This window comes from Elephantulus edwardii, unplaced genomic scaffold (assembly GCF_000299155.1).
Source record: "Elephantulus edwardii isolate Elephantulus edwardi_28Jun2011 unplaced genomic scaffold, EleEdw1.0 scaffold00140, whole genome shotgun sequence".
Lineage (NCBI taxonomy): Eukaryota > Metazoa > Chordata > Mammalia > Macroscelidea > Macroscelididae > Elephantulus > Elephantulus edwardii.
In genome coordinates, this window is record NW_006399890.1 from 4,211,148 (window position 1) to 4,230,385 (window position 19,238).

Here is a 19,238-nt window from a genome sequence, read left to right on the forward strand (position 1 = left end):
GAGCGAGCGCCGTGACGCAAGCGCTCCTCGCCAATGGGAACGCGCACGGTGCCGGTGGGGCGCTACCGCTATAAAAGAGCAGCGCTGCCCGGCTTTCCAACCAGCATCCGCCTTGGGCTCCTGTTCTACTGTTGACCTGTACTCATCGCGTCCTCAGGTGACTGGCCACAGCCCACTCTCTGCTCTCCGTGGCCACCAGGAAGTTTACTTGCAGCCTTTCAGGCACCCTCGCGTCCCTCTCGAGCTGCAGGTCCATGGAGAAGCCACCAGGAGCCAGGTGCAGCAATGGGTTTCCCGAGCTAGAACCACCGCGGTCAGAACCGAGTCGGCCAGTGGAGATGTCCCCACAACTCAAGGCTAAGAGCTCGCAGACCGCCGACTCCTGGAAGGATGAGCGGCCCCAGAAGGAGGAGGATAACGAGCTGAACCTCCCCAACCTGGCAGCTGCCTACTCGTCCATCCTGCGCTCGCTGGGCGAGGACCCCCAGCGGCAAGGGCTGCTCAAGACGCCGTGGAGGGCGGCCACGGCCATGCAGTTCTTCACCAAGGGCTACCGGGAGACCATCTCAGGTCAGTGTTGCCCTCCTGGCCACGGGGACTTCCCGGGCACGGAGGAACGGACTGAGGGAAGCGCGCGCCGGTCCTGGGAGTTTCCCGAGTTGCTTTACTCTTGGCTGTGGGACAAGTGATGCCACATCTGAACTCTGCCCTGAGTCCTAGGACTACTTCCGGGCGGGCGGACGAGAGGGCATGGGGTATCCTGTGTGCCCAGGGGCTCACTTCAGCCCTGCTCCCAGTGTCCTCCCCGTAGCCTGCATGCACCCTCTACCTCCAACACTGGGAAGTCTCTGAGCTCTCCGGAGGGGGGGCCTGGAACCCCTCACTGCTGAGCGTCCAGCCAGGGGGGAGCCTGGAATCCCAAACCCCAGAGCACCAGGTCGGGGTGGGTGAGTGGATCGGGGATACTTGAGTTACGTGGAGGTCCCAGACTAGCCCGAAATACAGGACATCTGGGTCTTGCTGAAGTGACGGCTTCCTACGTCTTCCTTCTCTTGGGATCTCATTTATTTGGGAGTAATTTTGCAATGGTCCATCGTTTCAAGTTCCCAAAATCGCATTCTTCCTGATTTGTTTGAGAGACAGGGATCTTGTTATCTGCGGAGAGCTCGAATTGTTTAGCTCGAGTCCCCTCCAGTTCAGGGTCTGCCCAGTATTTGACGTGACCAAGGGCGTGTGTTTGCCAAAGTTCAAGGTGTGTAAGATTTCTAGGTCTCATCTGCTGCTTAATCTTTAGTCCCATCCCCTTAACTCCAAAATAATCAGGGGGCTCCTCCTAGCGGCTTTGGTCTCTTTAATACGTCCCTTGAACCTTCACCTTCATCCTTCTGTTCCACCTGCCGCCCTGAATAAGCAAGGTTGGCTGAGGGCAGTCCTCTCTTGAATCTGGCTGAACTTTCCGTCCTGGGATCTAGAAAGCAGGGGGAGTGGGAGAGGTAATGCAGACATGGAAAACAACTGAGGACTTACGCTGCTTTATTGCTTGGTGAGGAGTCGTCTTCTTTTCTTGTCTTTTTTTTTTTTTTTTTTTAAAGGGCTGCAGCTTCTGACGCTACCTTCTAGTTAATATTCTCTGACTCTTGGTGACATTTTTCTGGCTCAGGATTTCCTATTTTCAGTATCAAAGAATAGCAGTGCTGTTTGGCCAGGTATGGCCACCTCCCCCTACCTCCACCCCTGCCGCTGTCATTTCCCCTAATGGTTGTGGGTCAAGTGACTCTACTGGATAAATCTGGGAAGAAAGTTATTTTTGCCCAGACTTGCACATTCAGGAAGGGCGGGAAACCTGTTTGTGCGATGGGTGGGACCTCAAAAGGAAAAAAGATACTGAGTCCTACATCTAAGAAATGGATTTCTCCTGTGTCTAGTGCACATTATACCTTTTTATATTTTTATGATGAAAGTTTAGAGCCGCAAAATGGAGTTTTTTGGGCAGGGCTGTGTGTGAGAGTGAGGGACTCCAAAATATATTGAAGAGACATTTTCTCTTTTGGCCTCACTCATTCTGTGCTTGGAGTCACAGAATAAGGTCTCTTGACCTGCAACCTTGGCCAGGCAGCCTTGGGAACTTTGCCCTAACAGAATTCAGAGAAGGATGGTCTCCTGGCGTGACTCCTGAAGGAAGAGCTTTCTGACCTCATTGCCCTGGAATCAATTAGAGCTCTTAACAACCCCTGTTAAGTTTGCAAGGCTGTACCTCTTAATGTCTCTCAGAGCTACTGGTGGATTCTAACCCATAGAGGAGCCCAGCCTTTGGGTCAGCAGCGCAACAAGTAGAATTGCCTAAAGTGACTCACAGATTGACTTGTGAGAAGTGGTTATGTGACGTTTGTCTCATAAGTCATGACTCAGGCAAGGAGAACTGACTCCAAAGAACACTGATGCCACCCTGGCAAACTTTGTGGTCAGATGGTAATTGAAAATGTTCATGGATCTGGAGATAGAAAAGTAGTTGCCAGGAGGAGAGTCCTGGTCGTTTAGTGGTAAGAAGTTTTGTTGCTAAAGACAGGCGGTTCAAATCCACCAGCTGATCCATAAGAGAAAGATGGGCAATATCCTCTCATGTAATTTACAGCTTCTGAAAACCCACTGGTGTGTCAGCTATGAGTCAGTTCTGACTTGATGGTACATAACAACAGCTTAGTGGATGTCGGCTTTCCTTTAGGGATAATGAAAATGCTCTGGGAAGAGTGGTAATGGTTGTACTACGTGATTGTACTGATGGTGAATGATATATTTTACCATAATAAAGTTGAAGAAAAAGAAGTCTATTGACCGTTTAAAAATTAATAACTGTAATTGAATTATTTTTGTGTTAAGTGCTTTCTGTGGATTGTCTTATTCCTCAACGCTTGGTTTATACCCTGAGAAAATAGAGGGAGATTGGTTGAGCTTGTTTGAATCCAGGCTATCTTGGCTGCTACTTATCTTGCTAATTGGGAAAAGGAATCTTATCTACTATGTCTTTCATTCAGTGAGTTGTGACCTGTTAGGTCCTGATATTGTGTGGATGGTACAGGATAGGACTGGGTTCATGATAGGATCTGTTGTTCATGAGATCATTATGAGTTGTGCTCCAGTTGAGGGCTACTAACACCAACAACAAGGTCATGATATTTTGTTACACCCACTGTTTTGATTCAAGGTGACCTGGTTCCTGAGTCTACAAAGCTTTATTGAAGAAGTCCATCTCATCTCAGAAACCTCTTATTAGCCAAACCCTGCAATACTCTCTACTACTATCAGTATATAAAGTACAAAGAGGCAGAAGCGGGAAGATTAACCTACTATAAGGTTACATATTTTGAGGAATTTTGTCTGTTGTATAAATATATGGTTTTATGTATCTGCTGGCTCTAGATGTAAAATGTGTTTCTTACTGTGGATTGAAAATTTGAAAGCTTGTGATCACGTTCAAGGATTTAAAATTTATTTCATAGAGACATTTATTTAAAAACAAGGCTATGTGGATGTATTAGGAGTAAGCTGAAATGGTGGGAAGGAGAAGGAAGACTCAAATCAATAATTTATAGAAAATATAAAAAAGAGTAACAGAAAACTGTCCTACACAATCTCTGTAGTGTGTGTGTGTGTTAAAGCATAAATTAGTTACCACACTCTTTCCTCCTCTCCCAATTTCCTTTTAATGAATTTATGATAATGCCTATACTTTACCAGTTTTCCCTACATTGCAGCTTCTCTCCATGAAACCACCAACTGCACCTTTCTCCTTATTTCTGGTAACTGGACTGTGACAGTCTCATTCTTCCTATTCACTGTTGAGTTGTAGCTGTAGTTGTAAAGGAGCCACTTACCACCTCTTCCAGAAACTGGCTGAGCTGTCATTTGCATCTCAAATCATAAAATGAATCTTCAACCATCTTTCTTCTGTATATATTTTCAGTTTAGCCACTTCCTACTTCTCTTACCTACTCAAATTTTTACCTTGGTGAGGTCTCCTTTCTATATAAGTCATCTTTCTTACATCTTAATTAATCATTAGTCTTTTATCCAGAACTTTTACTTAATTTGAGGAGCCACTATTCCTTGAGGTCTTCAAATCCATGTTTGGTCCTTCTATCTCCTCCTGATCTTTTAGATATTATTTATAAAAATGTAAATGGGTATGAACTGTTGGGAACAGAGAAGATGAATCAATAGTTGAAAAATGTGGGCTTGGTGACAGAAATGAGGTTGGAGATAAAAATGATACTTTTATACAGTCAATGATTTGTTCATAGCAAATACCCTTTATAAGAAACATAAATGACAACTACATACATGGGCCTCACCTGATGTTCTGCATAGGAATCAGATTCACTAGATCTGTGGAAAGAATTGTTGGAAAAGCTCAGTATTAGCTGTGGAAACAAGGCTGGGGCAGTTTCAGACTGAAGCTAAAGAAAATGAAATCAAATCAAGAACCAAAATTTGACCCTGAATCTATCTCACCTGAATTAAAAAGCCATCTCAGGAATAGATTTGAGGCCTTGAAACTAATGAGCAAAGGGCAGATGAGCTATGGGAGAATATCAAGAATAGTATCCATGAAGAATGCAAAAGGTCAATATTAAGACAAAGGAGGAAGACGACCCAGGTGGATGTTGAAACAGATTCTCAATATTTTACTAGAACACTGAGCAGTCAGAGGAAATGGCAGAAACCAGGAAGGAGCTGAGCAGAAGATTTCAAAGGGCAGCTCAGGAAGACAAAACAAAGTACCATAATGAAATGTGCAAAGAACTAGGTATGGAGACAGGACAGATCCCTGGCGTACACCCTTCCCAATTTTGAACCATGCAGTGTTACCCTGCTCTGTTCTGACAACTGCTTCTTGGTCCAAGTATAGGTTTCACATTAGCACAATTAAATGTTCTGGGATTCCCATTCTTAGAGTCAGCCACAGTTTATTATGATCCACATAGTCAAATGCCTTTCCATAATCAATGAAACACAGATAGACATTCTTCTGGTATTCCCTGCCTTCAGCTAAGATCCATCTAACATCAGCTACAATATCCCTAGTACCATGACCCTGGACTTCTGGCAATTCTCTGCTGATGTGCTAATAGATGGTATTAGGGTAGTAGAGTGTATGGCCCCAGTTTTAAAGTGCACCATAGATAAATGACTGTGACTGTTTGGAGCTGCTTTTTTCTAAGTGTAATTTATTTAAATTTTGATCCATTAATAATTTTATCTGACTTAATTGATGTTGTTAATGAATACTTACATTGGACTGAGCAATTTGTCACAAACTAGGACTGTGAATGGAGAGAGAAAATGTTACAAGGCTGTTGAAGTATGATTAGAATTTGAGAATAAAATTGATTAAAGCTCTACAAGGTAATTGAGACTAGGGGAGAAATCCAACCCTAATAGTTTCCTTTAAAAAATATTTTCTGTGAACATTTTTTCCAACATGTAAGGAAAACATGTCATTGAAATACCAAACATTGCCATCTGGTCAGCACTGAATATGTTTGTTCGGGGGATTAAAACTTCTACTACTCTTTCATTGAACACATTTTTTGAGTTGCCAGGTACTGTGCAGAATACCGAGAACACAAAACGAGATGTGATTCCTGCCATCATGGAACATAAAGTATCTTAGAAAAGTCAGATGTTAATTGCACAAATGAAAAGTACAGTTTGAGAAATGTGATGGTGCAAAAATGTCAGCTCAGTGAGAGCATTTAAGCAGAAGAACTTGATCTGTGCTGGGAGAAGGGGAGCACAGATTGGTAAAGTGATACTTAACATCCGAGTAATAAGCATTATTAATTACTTTGTGCTGAACATTTTTCTCTTAAAAATATTACTACCTTATTTGATTCTAACAATATCCCTGTGGGGTAGGGAATAGTTTCTCCATTTCTTAATTGCATGGGAGATTTCCCATCCTTCTCCCATGGAGCAGCTGGTGGATTGCAACCAACAGGGCACCAGTGCTCATTTCCCCCATTTTTACGATAATGATATGAAAGCACAGAGCTAATTTTTAAATAGTATACTATCTGAAAGTACTCGAGCTAGGAGGATGACTGTTGGTGGGTGCTGTCCTGTTGAATATAACTCATAGCGACCCTAGGAACAACAGATCTGAATGCATCCTATCCTGTGCCATTCTCACAAGCTCTGACATGTGAGCCCATTGCTGCAGTTATTGTGTCAATCTCTCTGGTTGAGAGTCTTCCTCTCTTTCACTTATCCTCAGCCAAGCATTATGTCTCTCTCCAGGGAATAGCCTCTCCTAACAACATGCCAAAAGTGTACGTGAGATGAAGCTCTGTTATCTTAGCCTCCAAGAAATACTCTGGCTACACCTTCTCTGAGACTTATCTGCCTGTTCTTTTGGTAGTCCATTGGATATTCAATACCTTTCTCCATCCACTCGGTCCAAAGACATTCTTCTATCATCCTTAATTGTTGTCCAGCTTTCTGGGTCATGGTAAGTGAATGAAAAGACCATGGCTTGAATCAGATGCACCTTAGTCCTGAAACTGACATAATCGATCTACATTTATTTGTAGGATTATAGGAAATGAGAATCCTATCCCTCTAAGTCTACTCAATTTTAATCTATACTATTTTACATTCTCTCTCTGTGTACACATTGCTATCTGACTTGTATGTGTTGCTATTTGACTTGACAACAATATGGTTGAGTTTCCTAGAGTTGCTTTACCCAGATCTAGATCTACCATGCCTGGGCTTTACCCCCAACTACTCCTTAGCATACTTCTGTAATTCGAGGCACTAATTCTGCAGTTCTTGCAGTGCAGTCCATAGGGAGTTGCACTGCTAACCCACTGGCACTGCTTCTCTAGTAGTTTGAATCTAGCAGCTCCACTGGAGGAAGATAATCTCTTCTCATGGGATATACATCCTCCAGAAATCCTCTGGAGGGTCAACTGCGAGTTAGTTCTGACTCAATGGCAGTGACTTTCAGTTCTGTAACTTTAGTATTTGGTAAGAGTCAGGCTGCAGTATTGAAATGTACCAGGAGAGGGCAATTTTGGATGAATTTTATATTATGAATCCTGGATTACATGAAAAATCTTAATTTCAAGTTATATGAGTGAATGTGTTCCGTACTATTTTAAATTCTCTATTGAGTTGATGGAAATTAGAGTGAGAGATAATTTTAGTTAGGTTGTTGTTGGTATGTGCCATCAAATTGATTGCAGCAACCCTATGAACAGCAGATCTGAATTTTGCTCTATTCTGTACAGTCCTCACCATCTATGACTTAGTTGCATCCAGTGTTACACCCACTTTCTCAATCCGGGTTGTGAAGGTCTTCCTTTCTTACGCTGACCCTCCATCTTTCCAAGCATGATGTCCTTTTCCAAGAACTGGCCTCTCCTAACAAAATGCTCAAAGTGTGAGAGACAGAGTTTCATTATCCTGGCCTCCAAGGAGCACCCTGGTTACACTTTCTCCGGGAAAGACTTCTTTGTTCTCTTGGCAGTCCATAGGATATTCAGTACTCGTCACCAACACAACAATTCAAAAGCATGGACTCATCCATATTCATTGTCTAAACTTAAGATTCATAGTAAAGCAATTGAGAAGATCATGGCTTGGATCAGTCTCATCTTAGTCCTTTTTTTTTAATGGAGATTTTTATGAAAGTTTATAAAGAACTTAGATTTCCATTCATTCATTGTTTTACATTTTCCTCCATTCCCCCCCCCCTTTTTTGGGAAAAAAGTTCTTTCATTGTTATACAGCTCCCCCTCCCCACTACTTTACTATGCGACCCTTAATCTGGACTCTTGTCATGCCAGTAATATCTAATCATATCTTCCTTCTAAACAGTTCTCTCCCTCATCTGTTTCAATGTAGTATACATTATTTATCCCCTCTTTTCTTAGCCCCCCCCCCAAACCCCATGTCACTTCTGTGTTATAAGTGGCATTATTTGACCTTTTGTGACTGAGATATTTCACTCAGCATAATGTCCTCCACGGCCACGCATTTTGTATAATATTCATAAGTTATTTGTTTTTCAGTGCTGCATAATATTCTATTGTGTGACTATACAACAGCTTCTCTATCCATTCGTTTGTTGATGGACACTTAGGTTGTTTCCAACTCTTTGCTATTGTGAACAAAGCAGCAGTAAACATGGGTGTGCATATATCTGCTTGGGTGGCAGTTCTGGTTTCTTAGGGTATATTCCCAGTATTGGAATAGCTGGATCAAATGGTCTTTCTGTTTCCAACTTTTTGAGAAGACACCATACTGCCTTCCATAGTGGTTGCACCATTTTACACTCCCACCAACAGTGAATAAGGGTTCCAGTTTCTTCACAACCTTGCCAGTAGTTTGCTGCTCTGTTAAATTTTGTTATTCTTACTGGGGTGAGATAATATCTCATAGTAGTTTTGATTTGTCTTCATTATCAGTCACATCTTACCTTAATTACAATAATGGATTTCCTTACCTTGTACCATTCCCTGCTCTAATACAATCCATTATTACCTGCTGGTGTGGAACCCACCTACCATAAACATTTGGACCTTTGGTCTTGAGGCTAGAGAGTCAGACCATACTGAAACCAATGACTAGGGTCTGACCATATCAGATCACCTGGTGCTGTTAGGCGCCATAAATTCCACCACAGTGACCCCATGAAGAATATAGATCTGAACCTTGCCCTATGCTGTGTCTTTGACAGCATCTCTGATGTACTTAAGCCTGTCATTACAGTGACTTTTTTCTCCCAGTCTGTGACATCTCTTTTTACCCTGTTGGAGACGTTTTTGGATGTGCATAGGGATTTGATTCTTAGAAGGTCCCATTCATCTGTTTTATCCTGTTTGGATTTTTCAAGATGCTTAGAAGGCTGCTTATGTTGTAGATTAGGGCTTCTAGAGTTCTTCTAAGCTTTTCTCTAATGAAGTATATAGTCCTTGGTTTTAGTCCTAGGACCTTGATCCACTTTGAGTTTTTGTGTATGGACTAAGCTATGGATCTTGTTTGAGTTTTATGCAGAGAGTTAGAGTTAGGGTTAGGGTTAGGGTTAACACAATTTGCTAACACCATTTGTTAAAAAGGTGGTTGTTTCCCCCATTTAACTGATTTAACTCAGTTAAATGTCAAAAATCCATGACCATAGGTAGATGGGCTGATTTCTGGGTTCTCAATTCTATTCCATTGATCTATGTGTCATTGTACCAGTACCATCCTGTCGTGACTACCACTGCAGTGTAGTAGGATTTGAAATCAGGGAGAGATGCCTCCTACTTTGTTTCTCTTTTTAAGGAGTGTTCTGCTTATTTGGGGCCTCTTTACATTCCAAATGAAATTGGAGATTACCTTTTTCATCTCATTGAAGAATGAAATTGGTCTTTGTATTGGGATTGCATTGAACGTGTAGATTGCCTTTGGTAGTATTGTCATTTTCACATATTGAGTCTTCCTATCCATGAGCAAGGTATATTATTCTGCTTCTCCAGGTCTCTTTTTGTTTCTTGTAGTAATGTTTTATAATTTTCTTTGAACAGATTCTTTATGCTTCTGGTTAGATTTACTCCGAAGTATTTAATCTTGTGATTAGCTATTGTGAAAGGCATTGTTTTTCTTAGTTCCAGTGTAGTTCCTGTCTTTGAGGTTTTAAAATTACTCTCTTGCTATGATCAACCCTTCTAAACAAATTTTACCTGAATACCTATACTTGGTATCATTCTTCTAACCTGCAGCTCTTCCTTCATTTATCCTCATGGTTGGTCATGCTTACAAACTCGGACCCTTGTAAACAACATAGGATAGAAAGGAATGTGTTCGCTAGGATTTCCATGGCTGTATTCTTTTGGGGAACACATGGCTTCTCCTTTGGCATGTTTAGTTGTGACATGCTTGCAATTTAAGGTGTGTGTGTGTGTGTACCATCAAATCAGATCTGACTGGTACAGGAGGAGATTGCCCCTCCTGCAGTAGAGCAACTGGTCGATTTGAACTGTGTATCTCTGGGATTGCAGTGCCCCCTCTTGACACTAGGCCACCAGAGCGCTCTCTCTTTCTTTTTTTAAATGACTCTTGTAAAATAAAATTCTCTCCTCATGATCATTTGAGCCTTGCCACTCAGTGGGAGAATCAGCAGAAACGGTAGGATCTTATTTGAAATTGACATTCTCTATTGGAATTTTGTTCCTGCTTATTTTGAAATTTTCTTTGTCTCAGTTTTAAATGCTAAAAGTATACAAGTTACTTTGTTACAATTAAACTAAATGTGTAAAAAACCCAAATAAACCCACAAGTAGCCATCTTTCTGGTATTCTTTGCTTTCAGCCAAGATCCATCTAACATCAGCAATGATACTCACCCTTCTATGGCCTCATTTGCATAGAACTTGAATTTCTGGCAGTTCATGGTTGATACACTGTTAGGGCCATTTTTAAATAGCTGTCAGAAAGATTACTTGCATGGAATAGAAATGATATTGTTCAGTGATTTCCACATTCTATCGGATCACCTTTTTTGGAATGGGAGCAAATATTAATCTCATATAGTCAGTTGACTAAGTAGGTCTGCCAAATTTCTTGCCATATCAACCGTTTACGTTTTTGAGAATGCAAATTTTAATAAGAGGAGATTGCCTCATTTTTCTCCTGTGGAGCAACTGGTTGTACAACCCAAGACATAGTGTCACCCATCTCCTGTTTAAGTCCTGATTTGTCTTATTCTAAAGCCTTACTAGTGACCATTAAGCTGTACACCCTCTTGTTAACATCTATTCAGTTGCCTGATTTGCCTACAAAACTTCTTAAGATCAAAGACCTTGTCTTACTTGTTTGTAAATCTTATTGACTCAACAGTCACTTAGTATCTGATTGTGCAATGAATTCAGTAATTAAGTTCTGATAAGGTAAAAAGGACACTAAATTTGGAATCATAAGGTAAAAGTGTATTTCATGGTCATAGGGGTTTTTTTTAGGTGGTTCTTAAATTTCACATAAATCCTGCCAGATAAGATATAGATCCTAGATTTTTGTTCTTGGTTTTGCTTTTATTTGAACGAAATAAAGTTGAGCTGGAGAAGCAACTTGTTTTAAGATACACACACATAAAAATATATTCTTGCCTTAGACTAGTAATCAGGTCCAGGGCTGCTGCTGTTTGTTGAAACAAGTATATTATCTGTCTCACATACTTTGGACATTTCAGAGAGAGACATTTAGAGAGACCAGTCCCTAGAGAAGGACTTCATGCTTGGCAAAGTAAAGAATCACTGAAAGACTTCCTCAATGAGATGGATTCACATAATAGCTGTAAGAGTGGACCCAAAGCAACAATTGTGTGAGCTTGGTACTGAAGCAGGCAGTGTTTCATCCAGTTGTGTGTAGGGGTCACTATGAATTCAGACTGATTTGATGGCAAATAAAACACAAGAAGTCAAGAAATAAGAAACCAGGTTTCATTGGGAAGTTGGCTGTCAAATTTCTCTCAAATACTAAGAAACAGTGATATCAGCTTAAAGACCAAGATGCAGTCCGTAGTATTTTCAGCCACTAGCTGGACAATGAAGGATGACAAGAAGAATTGATGCCAGTGGTGCTGGAGAAGAGTGCTGAATCTCCCATGGACTGCCAAAAGAACAAATAGATACGCCTTGGAGAAAGTGCAGCTAGAGTGCTCCTTGGAGGCAAAGATAGTGAAGCTTTGTCTTTCATGCTTTGGACATGTAGCTAGGTGAGGTTATTCCTTGGAAAGGGACATCATACTTGGAAGGATGGAGGGCCAGTGAAGGAGAGGAAGACCCTAACAAGATGAGTTGACACAGTGATGTCAACAATGAGCTCTAGTGTGTCTGAGATGATGAAAATAGCACAGGGTGCTGTTGACAGGGTTGATACAGGGTGGATGATAGGACAAGGTTCAGGTTGGCTGTTAAGGTTGCTATGAGTAGTGATGAAACCACCACCAGCAAGCACCGGGCGAAACTGGTGGCCTAATGGTAAGGAGCTATGCTCCCAACTCAAAGACATAGTTTGAGTCCACCAGCTTCTCTGAGGAAGAAAGTTGAGTATTCATATCCCATGCTATTTACTTCCTCAGAAAACAGGCTGGAGGACCAGCTCTGATAGTGCATAACACAACACACAACAGACACCTCCAGTTCTTCCCTCTTAACAATTCTAAACCCTTCCTCTTTAACTCTAGTAAGAGACTTCCAGGTGTCAGGTGAGTTACTTCTGTTTAGCGTTCTAGAGAGCGGCTATCTTGAAAGAGTAATCTGTAATGACCAAGAGCCTCACTTGTAGACACCTGTCTTTAAGGCCAAATGTTGTGTTTCAGAAGTTGGCTGCATTGTGCCTACATGCTAGCAACCATCTTGATCATCTGCACATGCTCTCCCAAGACCCAGAAGGAGCCTCCAGTGACAGCCAGCTAGAAAGGACACCACGCCTGGGTTTAATTATCCTTCTCTCTGCCACATACACCAATCCCAGATGATCCCCTTTTCCTTTCATGAAGAAACATAATGATCTTTCCCTTCTGATAGGTTAACTCTGAACCTCTTCATGAATAAACATTATATCCTTTCCCAAACTCCAGAGCCTTTAAAAGGATCATTTCCTTCTTTGTCCCATGAACTATGGGTTCTTGTGTTGCCTTCTTTCCTCATTGTCTCCCTTTGCAAAGTATTTTTCCTGATAAATCTTTCTTGCATAGAAAAGCCTTGATTCCTGTTTTACTATTTTTCATGAATATAAGCAGCACTAGTGACATTTTCTGAGCAACCACATTTAGAGAGTAGTCTGGCTTCAAAGTGATATTTTTGTGAGATTTCATAATATCCAGAAGAGTTTTGGTTGATATAACAATATCTGTGCAGTCAGTGCTAGTTAGTCCTTTTCGTGCAGGCAAAAGAATTGTGCCAGGCAGAAGACTAGAGCAGGGGACGGTGCCTGAGTACCAAGGTAGCACAGTGTAGAGCAATTTTAGGGTTTCTTGAGAGAACAGACTTTAGTGCACAGAGCATTAAAGTGTAGGTTGAAGTGTTGCCAAGAAAATAAGGACGCAGATGTGAATATAAAAAAATTTATCAGAAAGTAATGTTACAAAGGACAAGAGGGACATTCTTCCTTGGAAAGGAAGTAATGGAGGAAGCAGTGTGCCAGTGAGAGGTAAGGTCCTATTTATAACTTCCTTGTGGGTGTGCCTTTGGAGTCTTGGCCAATGAGATGATGTCCTGAAGAATTCATCTGCAGCTCCATGGAAGAAAGCTAATCTCCACCCATGCAATTTACAGCCTCAGAAACCCAGTGGAGGGTCAGCTGTGAGGCGGTTCTGATTCGACAGTAGTGAGAGCAATACAGAACCAGCTCTCCCCTCATCTTGCCCATGAATCATAGGTAGACGTTTCTGGTTTGTGTGTGTGGCTGCCTCCCTTGCTAAGAATCTATCACCTTTCAGTATGTGATAGTAACTACAGCCTAATTAGTCTGGAGATTCCCAAGAATATTTTACAACAAACTCCGCAGACTGATGTTTAACTGCTTCCAGGCCTGGGTAGCCTTTTCCACATATGTCAGCGTCTGATTCTTGGTTCTAATGGCTCATCATCTGTATATCTGCCACTTAGCTTCACAGTTTAGATAGTGAGTTTTGCTGAGACTAAATCAGGGACATATATTCATTCTTGAATTTATACCATCCTTAAGTTAACAGTTACAATAACTAAGTTATAGTCTATTTTCCTTGTCTAAAATGTTCACTTATGATTCTTGTCTAAAATGTCTAAAATGTTCACTTATGATTCTTGAATTTACACCATGCTTAAGTTAAATTAACAATTATAATAACTAAGTTATAGTCTATTTTCCTTGTTGTCTAAAATGTTCACTTACGATTTGTTCAAACTAAGACTTATTCGAGCATCCTAATGTTTTCACCTAGAACAGCTCTCCCAATCTTTCATCCCCGGCCCATGATACTGACTTGTCAAAAATCATGTTGTTGTCTTGTAAATATTCCATTTTAGAGTTGTTTCTGCTTATTCCCCCCCCCCTTATTTTAATTTGCTTCTCTACTCCTCATATTCCTGTGTATAAGAAATTAGGTTTTAAGACTTAAGTTTGGGGAAAACATTTTTGGCAAGAATGCTGTTAATTTCATTTCATATCACAACCAGGAGGTACAAAGTATTTGGATCTTGAAGATTTAAAGTTAAAGACTCCTGGTTGGCTTTAAATGTGAGTTTTCCTGGATTCCTAGGATAAATTTCATAGGTAAGTTTAAAAGCTTTTTTATTAGTTTGGAGATTTACTAGGATTCTCCTTTCCCCAGAAACTGTTTCAGTTTGATTTAAAAAAGTAAAGGTCAAATGAGCATTACTGAATTTTTCCACATTTAAACCAAATGCATGGTTGGTAAGACAGTGTTGCTACAGAAGTTTAGTGACTCTGGGCTGTAGCCATCCTGGGGTATCAGGCTGCAATTTTGTTCCACTCTCCTGGGTCTGTGATTGGCTTTGACCCTTTCTTTTCTTCAGCCCAGTGTTTAAAGCCTGCTCTCTTCATTTCCTTTGTTCTCATCTACTCTTGATATGTGCTGTCAAGTCAGAACTGACTTAGCAATGGTTTTCAGAGACTATCAGTGCATAGGAGGAGATTGCTCATCCTTCTTCAGAGTATCGCAACTCCTTACCACTAGTCCACCAGAGCCCCCCTATCATCTACTCTAGGTCTTATCTTTTTACTGCAAAAGTGTAGCAGCTCCTGATGTGGAGTTCCTGCCTGTTGGCTTTCCGCCTTCTCCATCCATTTTTCTCTTATCTCTGGTTCAGACTTCTGTCAGCTTTGGGTCAGAACTGTGATCTGAAGAATCAGATACTTGAGCAGATACTTGATGTTTCTTTCAGTTTTTCCATCTGTAAAGAGTGCAGAGATGATGATGGCACAGGATATAGGACAGGATTTCAGATCTGTTTTTCATAGTCACTACTAGATGTAGTCAACTTGAGGACACCCAACAACAACAACAATGAAGTGAATAGTTTTAAATAATGCATGTTTTAGGACTTGAAAAGGGCTATGATTTAAATGTCAAAATTAACTTCAAAAAACTGTCAAAAACTGCTTTTCAATAGAGAATCTGGTTTCTGTTAAAGGCTTGGACCCACTCAGGCTGTTAGACCTTTGCTGCTTTTCATGCTTGTATCTTCTTAGTTCATGTGTATTTTTTCCCTTTCTCACCTCTAGAAAACTCTTTTCCCTCAGAATTTGATACTTAAAAAATCCTAGGTCAAAATCCTTTTTTTTTTTTTAAATTTTTTTTATTTTTTTTAAATTATATTTTATTAATTTTCATAAACATTTACAGAGATTTTGGGCTTCCACTCATTCATTGTTGCACTATTCTCTCTACCCTCCTCCCAGTTTGTTCTTGTCCAAATGCCACAGTGCTTGTCAAAGCCAGTTCTGATTAATCTTCTTTGTCAGTGTGTCCTTTGCCATTCCCTATCACTCCTCCCTGAGAGAGACTTCACCCTGAGTCATAAGGAAAAGGGGATGGCGTATTCTCTTAGCTACTTCCTGCTGAAAAGGGACGCTGTGGGTTTCAGGGTGAAGATCTTCTCTCACTACTCTAAAGGGCCCCTTTGGCAGTAGGAAACACATAGACTATTATGGAGATTGATTTTGGAATTTAGATGCACTCTTATTGATTGTGCTTGGCTGTACATGTTCATATCCTTGAAGATGTATGATGGGGGTGTTGCAACCTAGAAGACACAAATTTGACTAACAAGTTATAAATACATGAGTCCAAAAATTATGGAAAAGTAAAAGAAAAGATTCTTTCATTGTTTTACAAACCCTCCCCCAGGTCCCCTCCACCATGTAGCCCTCGCTCTAGTCTCCTGTGATGACAGAAATACCCAGTTATATCTCTCTTTTAAACGGTTCTCTCCCTCCTCTGTTTCAGTGCAGTATACATTATTGAACCCATCTTACTCAGCTAGGTCAAAATCCTTAATCTTTAAGATACCTGTGTATGTTTTTTCTTTTCCCAGTGCATACTCTTGCCTTTATGTAAATGAATCCTTTTGTAGGCATTCTTCAAGTAGGCTTCTTTTTCTCACAAATCTTGTTTCTTTTAGGCCACAAAACACTTGTTTTATGGACTCTTGATGTAACAATTTTATTTTGTAAATGTGATTTTAGTAAATCTTGCTTCTTGAAGTTGTGCTTTGGTATGTTTGTGTCCAGTTTAGTAAATCAGTCTAGGGCCTTTTATGAAAACATCTATTATGCTTGAATCTGATTTCTAGTGGAGTTGGCTGTACAATACAACTGCTTTAAGTGGCTGACATTTTCCTGGGATGTGGGCATACCTTTCTTATGTGAGTCCCTTCTGCCCTTTATTTTTCACTGGAATATGTGTGCAGTCCCTTGCCTCCTTACTCATCCTCATTGTCCGTTTTGTCATAAGGTGCCGCTGAGTGCATCTGAACTGCTATCACATCTCTATCTTGCACCTGCCCTACCATTGATATTCTTGAGTTCATTGTTACTGTCACTGATTGTCAATCCGTGTGCTTGAGGCTTGCCATTCTTCCTCAGATCCTCCACTTTTCCCATTCCCAGCATGATGTCTTTCTACAGATTGGTCCCTCCTGACAACATGCCCAAAGTATGTGAGACCAAGTTTCATTGTCCTTGCCTTTGAGGAGCATTCTGGTTGTACTTCTTCCAAGACAGACTTAGGCTTCTGTCTGTGGTCTTTGATCTTCTATAGCGAGAGCTTCAAGTTTATTTGTTTTAGCGATCTTAAAACTCTTCCAGGGAGCTCTGGTGGCCTAGTGGCAAGAAGCTGGACTGCAACATTGATTTGAGGCCACCAGTTGTTCCATGGGAGGATGGACAGTCTCTTGTGTGATTAACTGCCTCTGAAAACCCACTGTTGGGTCAGCTTTGGGTAGGATATGACTCGATGGTACACAACAACAACAACAACAACAACAAAACTCTTTAGGCCTTTCAATATAGTTCATACAGTGTTCCATAGGATTCAACACCCATGTGTTGTTGACTTGGTGACTGTATTGAGGATTTGGGGTTAATAGTTCTATTGATCTGTTTGGCCTTGTTAAAGACATATCAGAAGTAGGTTGGTTTCAACCCTTATCCTCTTTTGATTTCTTAAAAGCCAATGCTTCCCTCTGGACTGGTCGTCAGGATCTCTTGAGATTTAAAAGACCTCAGCCTGGACCATTCCTCCACCTGGGGAATCAGGCTTAACCAGGGTTGCTGTTTTCTTTTGAAAGAAGGCTGTGTTTTTTTAAAGCTCTCTGATCAGCCACATTTATGCTGATGGATAATCCACTGTCCTCTAATTTGCCAAAAATGATGATGACTTGCATACTTTGCTGGTACTTATTTGTCAGATAGGATTGCAAATGTCTCCAGAACATTTGTCTATATGAAATCTCATGGTTTAAGTGAAAGTAGGATGATAAGGGATGAGCCGATTAGAAGCCTTTGAAGCAAATGGATAGTTTATCAGATTGATGTGTTCTTTCTTTAGAACTACTGTGAAACAGACCTTGTTACCACCATCTGTTTTGTAAATTCCATTTTTGGTTTAACAGCTGGATTGTGAAAGATCTACATAATTATCAAATTAAAAACTAAATTTGGCAAGTGTGTATCTTTTTTTTAAAATAGTTCCTTGAATGCAGCCTATTTTATTCCCTTAAACTGAGTAAATTTTGGTCTACTAGAATGTTTAGAGTAGTAACTTGACTTGGATAAGATTTTGAGAATAAATATATGATTGGTAGCTTTCAATTGTATCCATTAATAGATGTGAATTTTTCAGAACAGGAGTTCTCTCCTATGTCAATACAGAGGTACACTGCCATGCACACTTTAAAAAGCTGAGCCAATCAATGTAGGGTGCAGGGGGTGGAAGGTAACAATGCTGATTTCCAACACTCCTAGCATTATATAAGCCAAGAGCTGGGGGTCCTGATTGTTCTTGTTAGTTGTTGTTGAGTTAAGTGTGATCCATAGCGACCCTATCAACAACAGATTTAAACCCTGTCTTACATTATCCCAGCCTCATTGTCCCTGACATAGTTAAGCCCATTACTGCAGTCAATGTGTCAATCTATCTGGCTGAAGATTTCCTTTTCTTTTGCTGACCCTCCACATTTTCAAGCATAATATCCCTCTCTAACAAATAGCCTCTTCTAGCAACTTGTAAAAGGTATGAGAGATGAAGCCCATCAACAAAATGAATGGATAGAAAAACTATGGCATATTCACACAGTGGAATACTACACAGCACTGAAAAAGAATGAACTCATAAAACATTACACAACGTAGGAACCCTGGAGCACATCATGCTGAGTGAAGTATCTCAGTCACAAAAAGGACAAATACTGCATAGCACCACTGTAAAAAGAAAAAGCAGGGCTGACATGAGGGTTTGGGAGAATAGGACAATAGTGGATAGATAGACCACTGCACTGAAACAGATGAAAGAGCTGTCTGATATGATTAGACATTTGTACAACAGCCCAGAATAAAAGATACTATCTTTGCAAAGAGGACTAGGGGTAGTGGGGGAAGGGTGAGGTAATTGCAATGAATGAATATTTAAAAAAATAGTGAACTAGGGAGGGGGAAAGGGAGAACAAGGAGGTAAAATGTACAACAATGAAGGAATGAAAATCCAGCATCTCTGTAAATGTTCATTAAAATAAAAATTAAAATTTTCTTAAAAAAAAACACACCACCACAAAACAAAACAAAACCCCAAAGTATGTGAAGCTTCATCATCCTTGCCTTCAAGGAGCATTCTATCTGGCTGCACCTTCTTTTGACAGTCCACGGGATATTCAATACTCTTCTCCAACTCGGCAGATCAAGGGCATCAATTCTTCTTCTGTCCTTAGGCTCCCCTTTTAAATCCATCTTTATACTTGTGGATATGACAAAGCTTAGGCCTCACAGTTCACTCAAAGCTTATACTAGAACTCTGTTCCCGAGGTTCTTTTAATTTGTTCCTAACAGCAAGTAGTTTTAGTGCCGCAGTAGGAGCAGATCCCCATTTTCCTCAATGTTCATCATAATTTGTTAAGAAATAACCTGGTGAGCACATCCAGGGCAGCATCTAATTGCTGAAATATATCAATTATATTCTTTCAATTCCTGGGGCCT

General features: G+C 40.7%; 1 protein-coding gene across 1 annotated transcript in view; it reads left to right on the forward strand.

The window, feature by feature from the left end:
* Positions 1-254: 254 nt before the first annotated feature.
* Positions 255-19,238, forward strand: part of GCH1 (GTP cyclohydrolase 1) — a 39,311-nt gene continuing 20,327 nt past the window's right edge. Inside the window, exon 1 of the mRNA XM_006894343.1 lies at positions 255-570. Within this exon, the coding sequence (XP_006894405.1) occupies positions 255-570 (316 nt within the window). The remainder of the gene's footprint in view (positions 571-19,238) is intronic.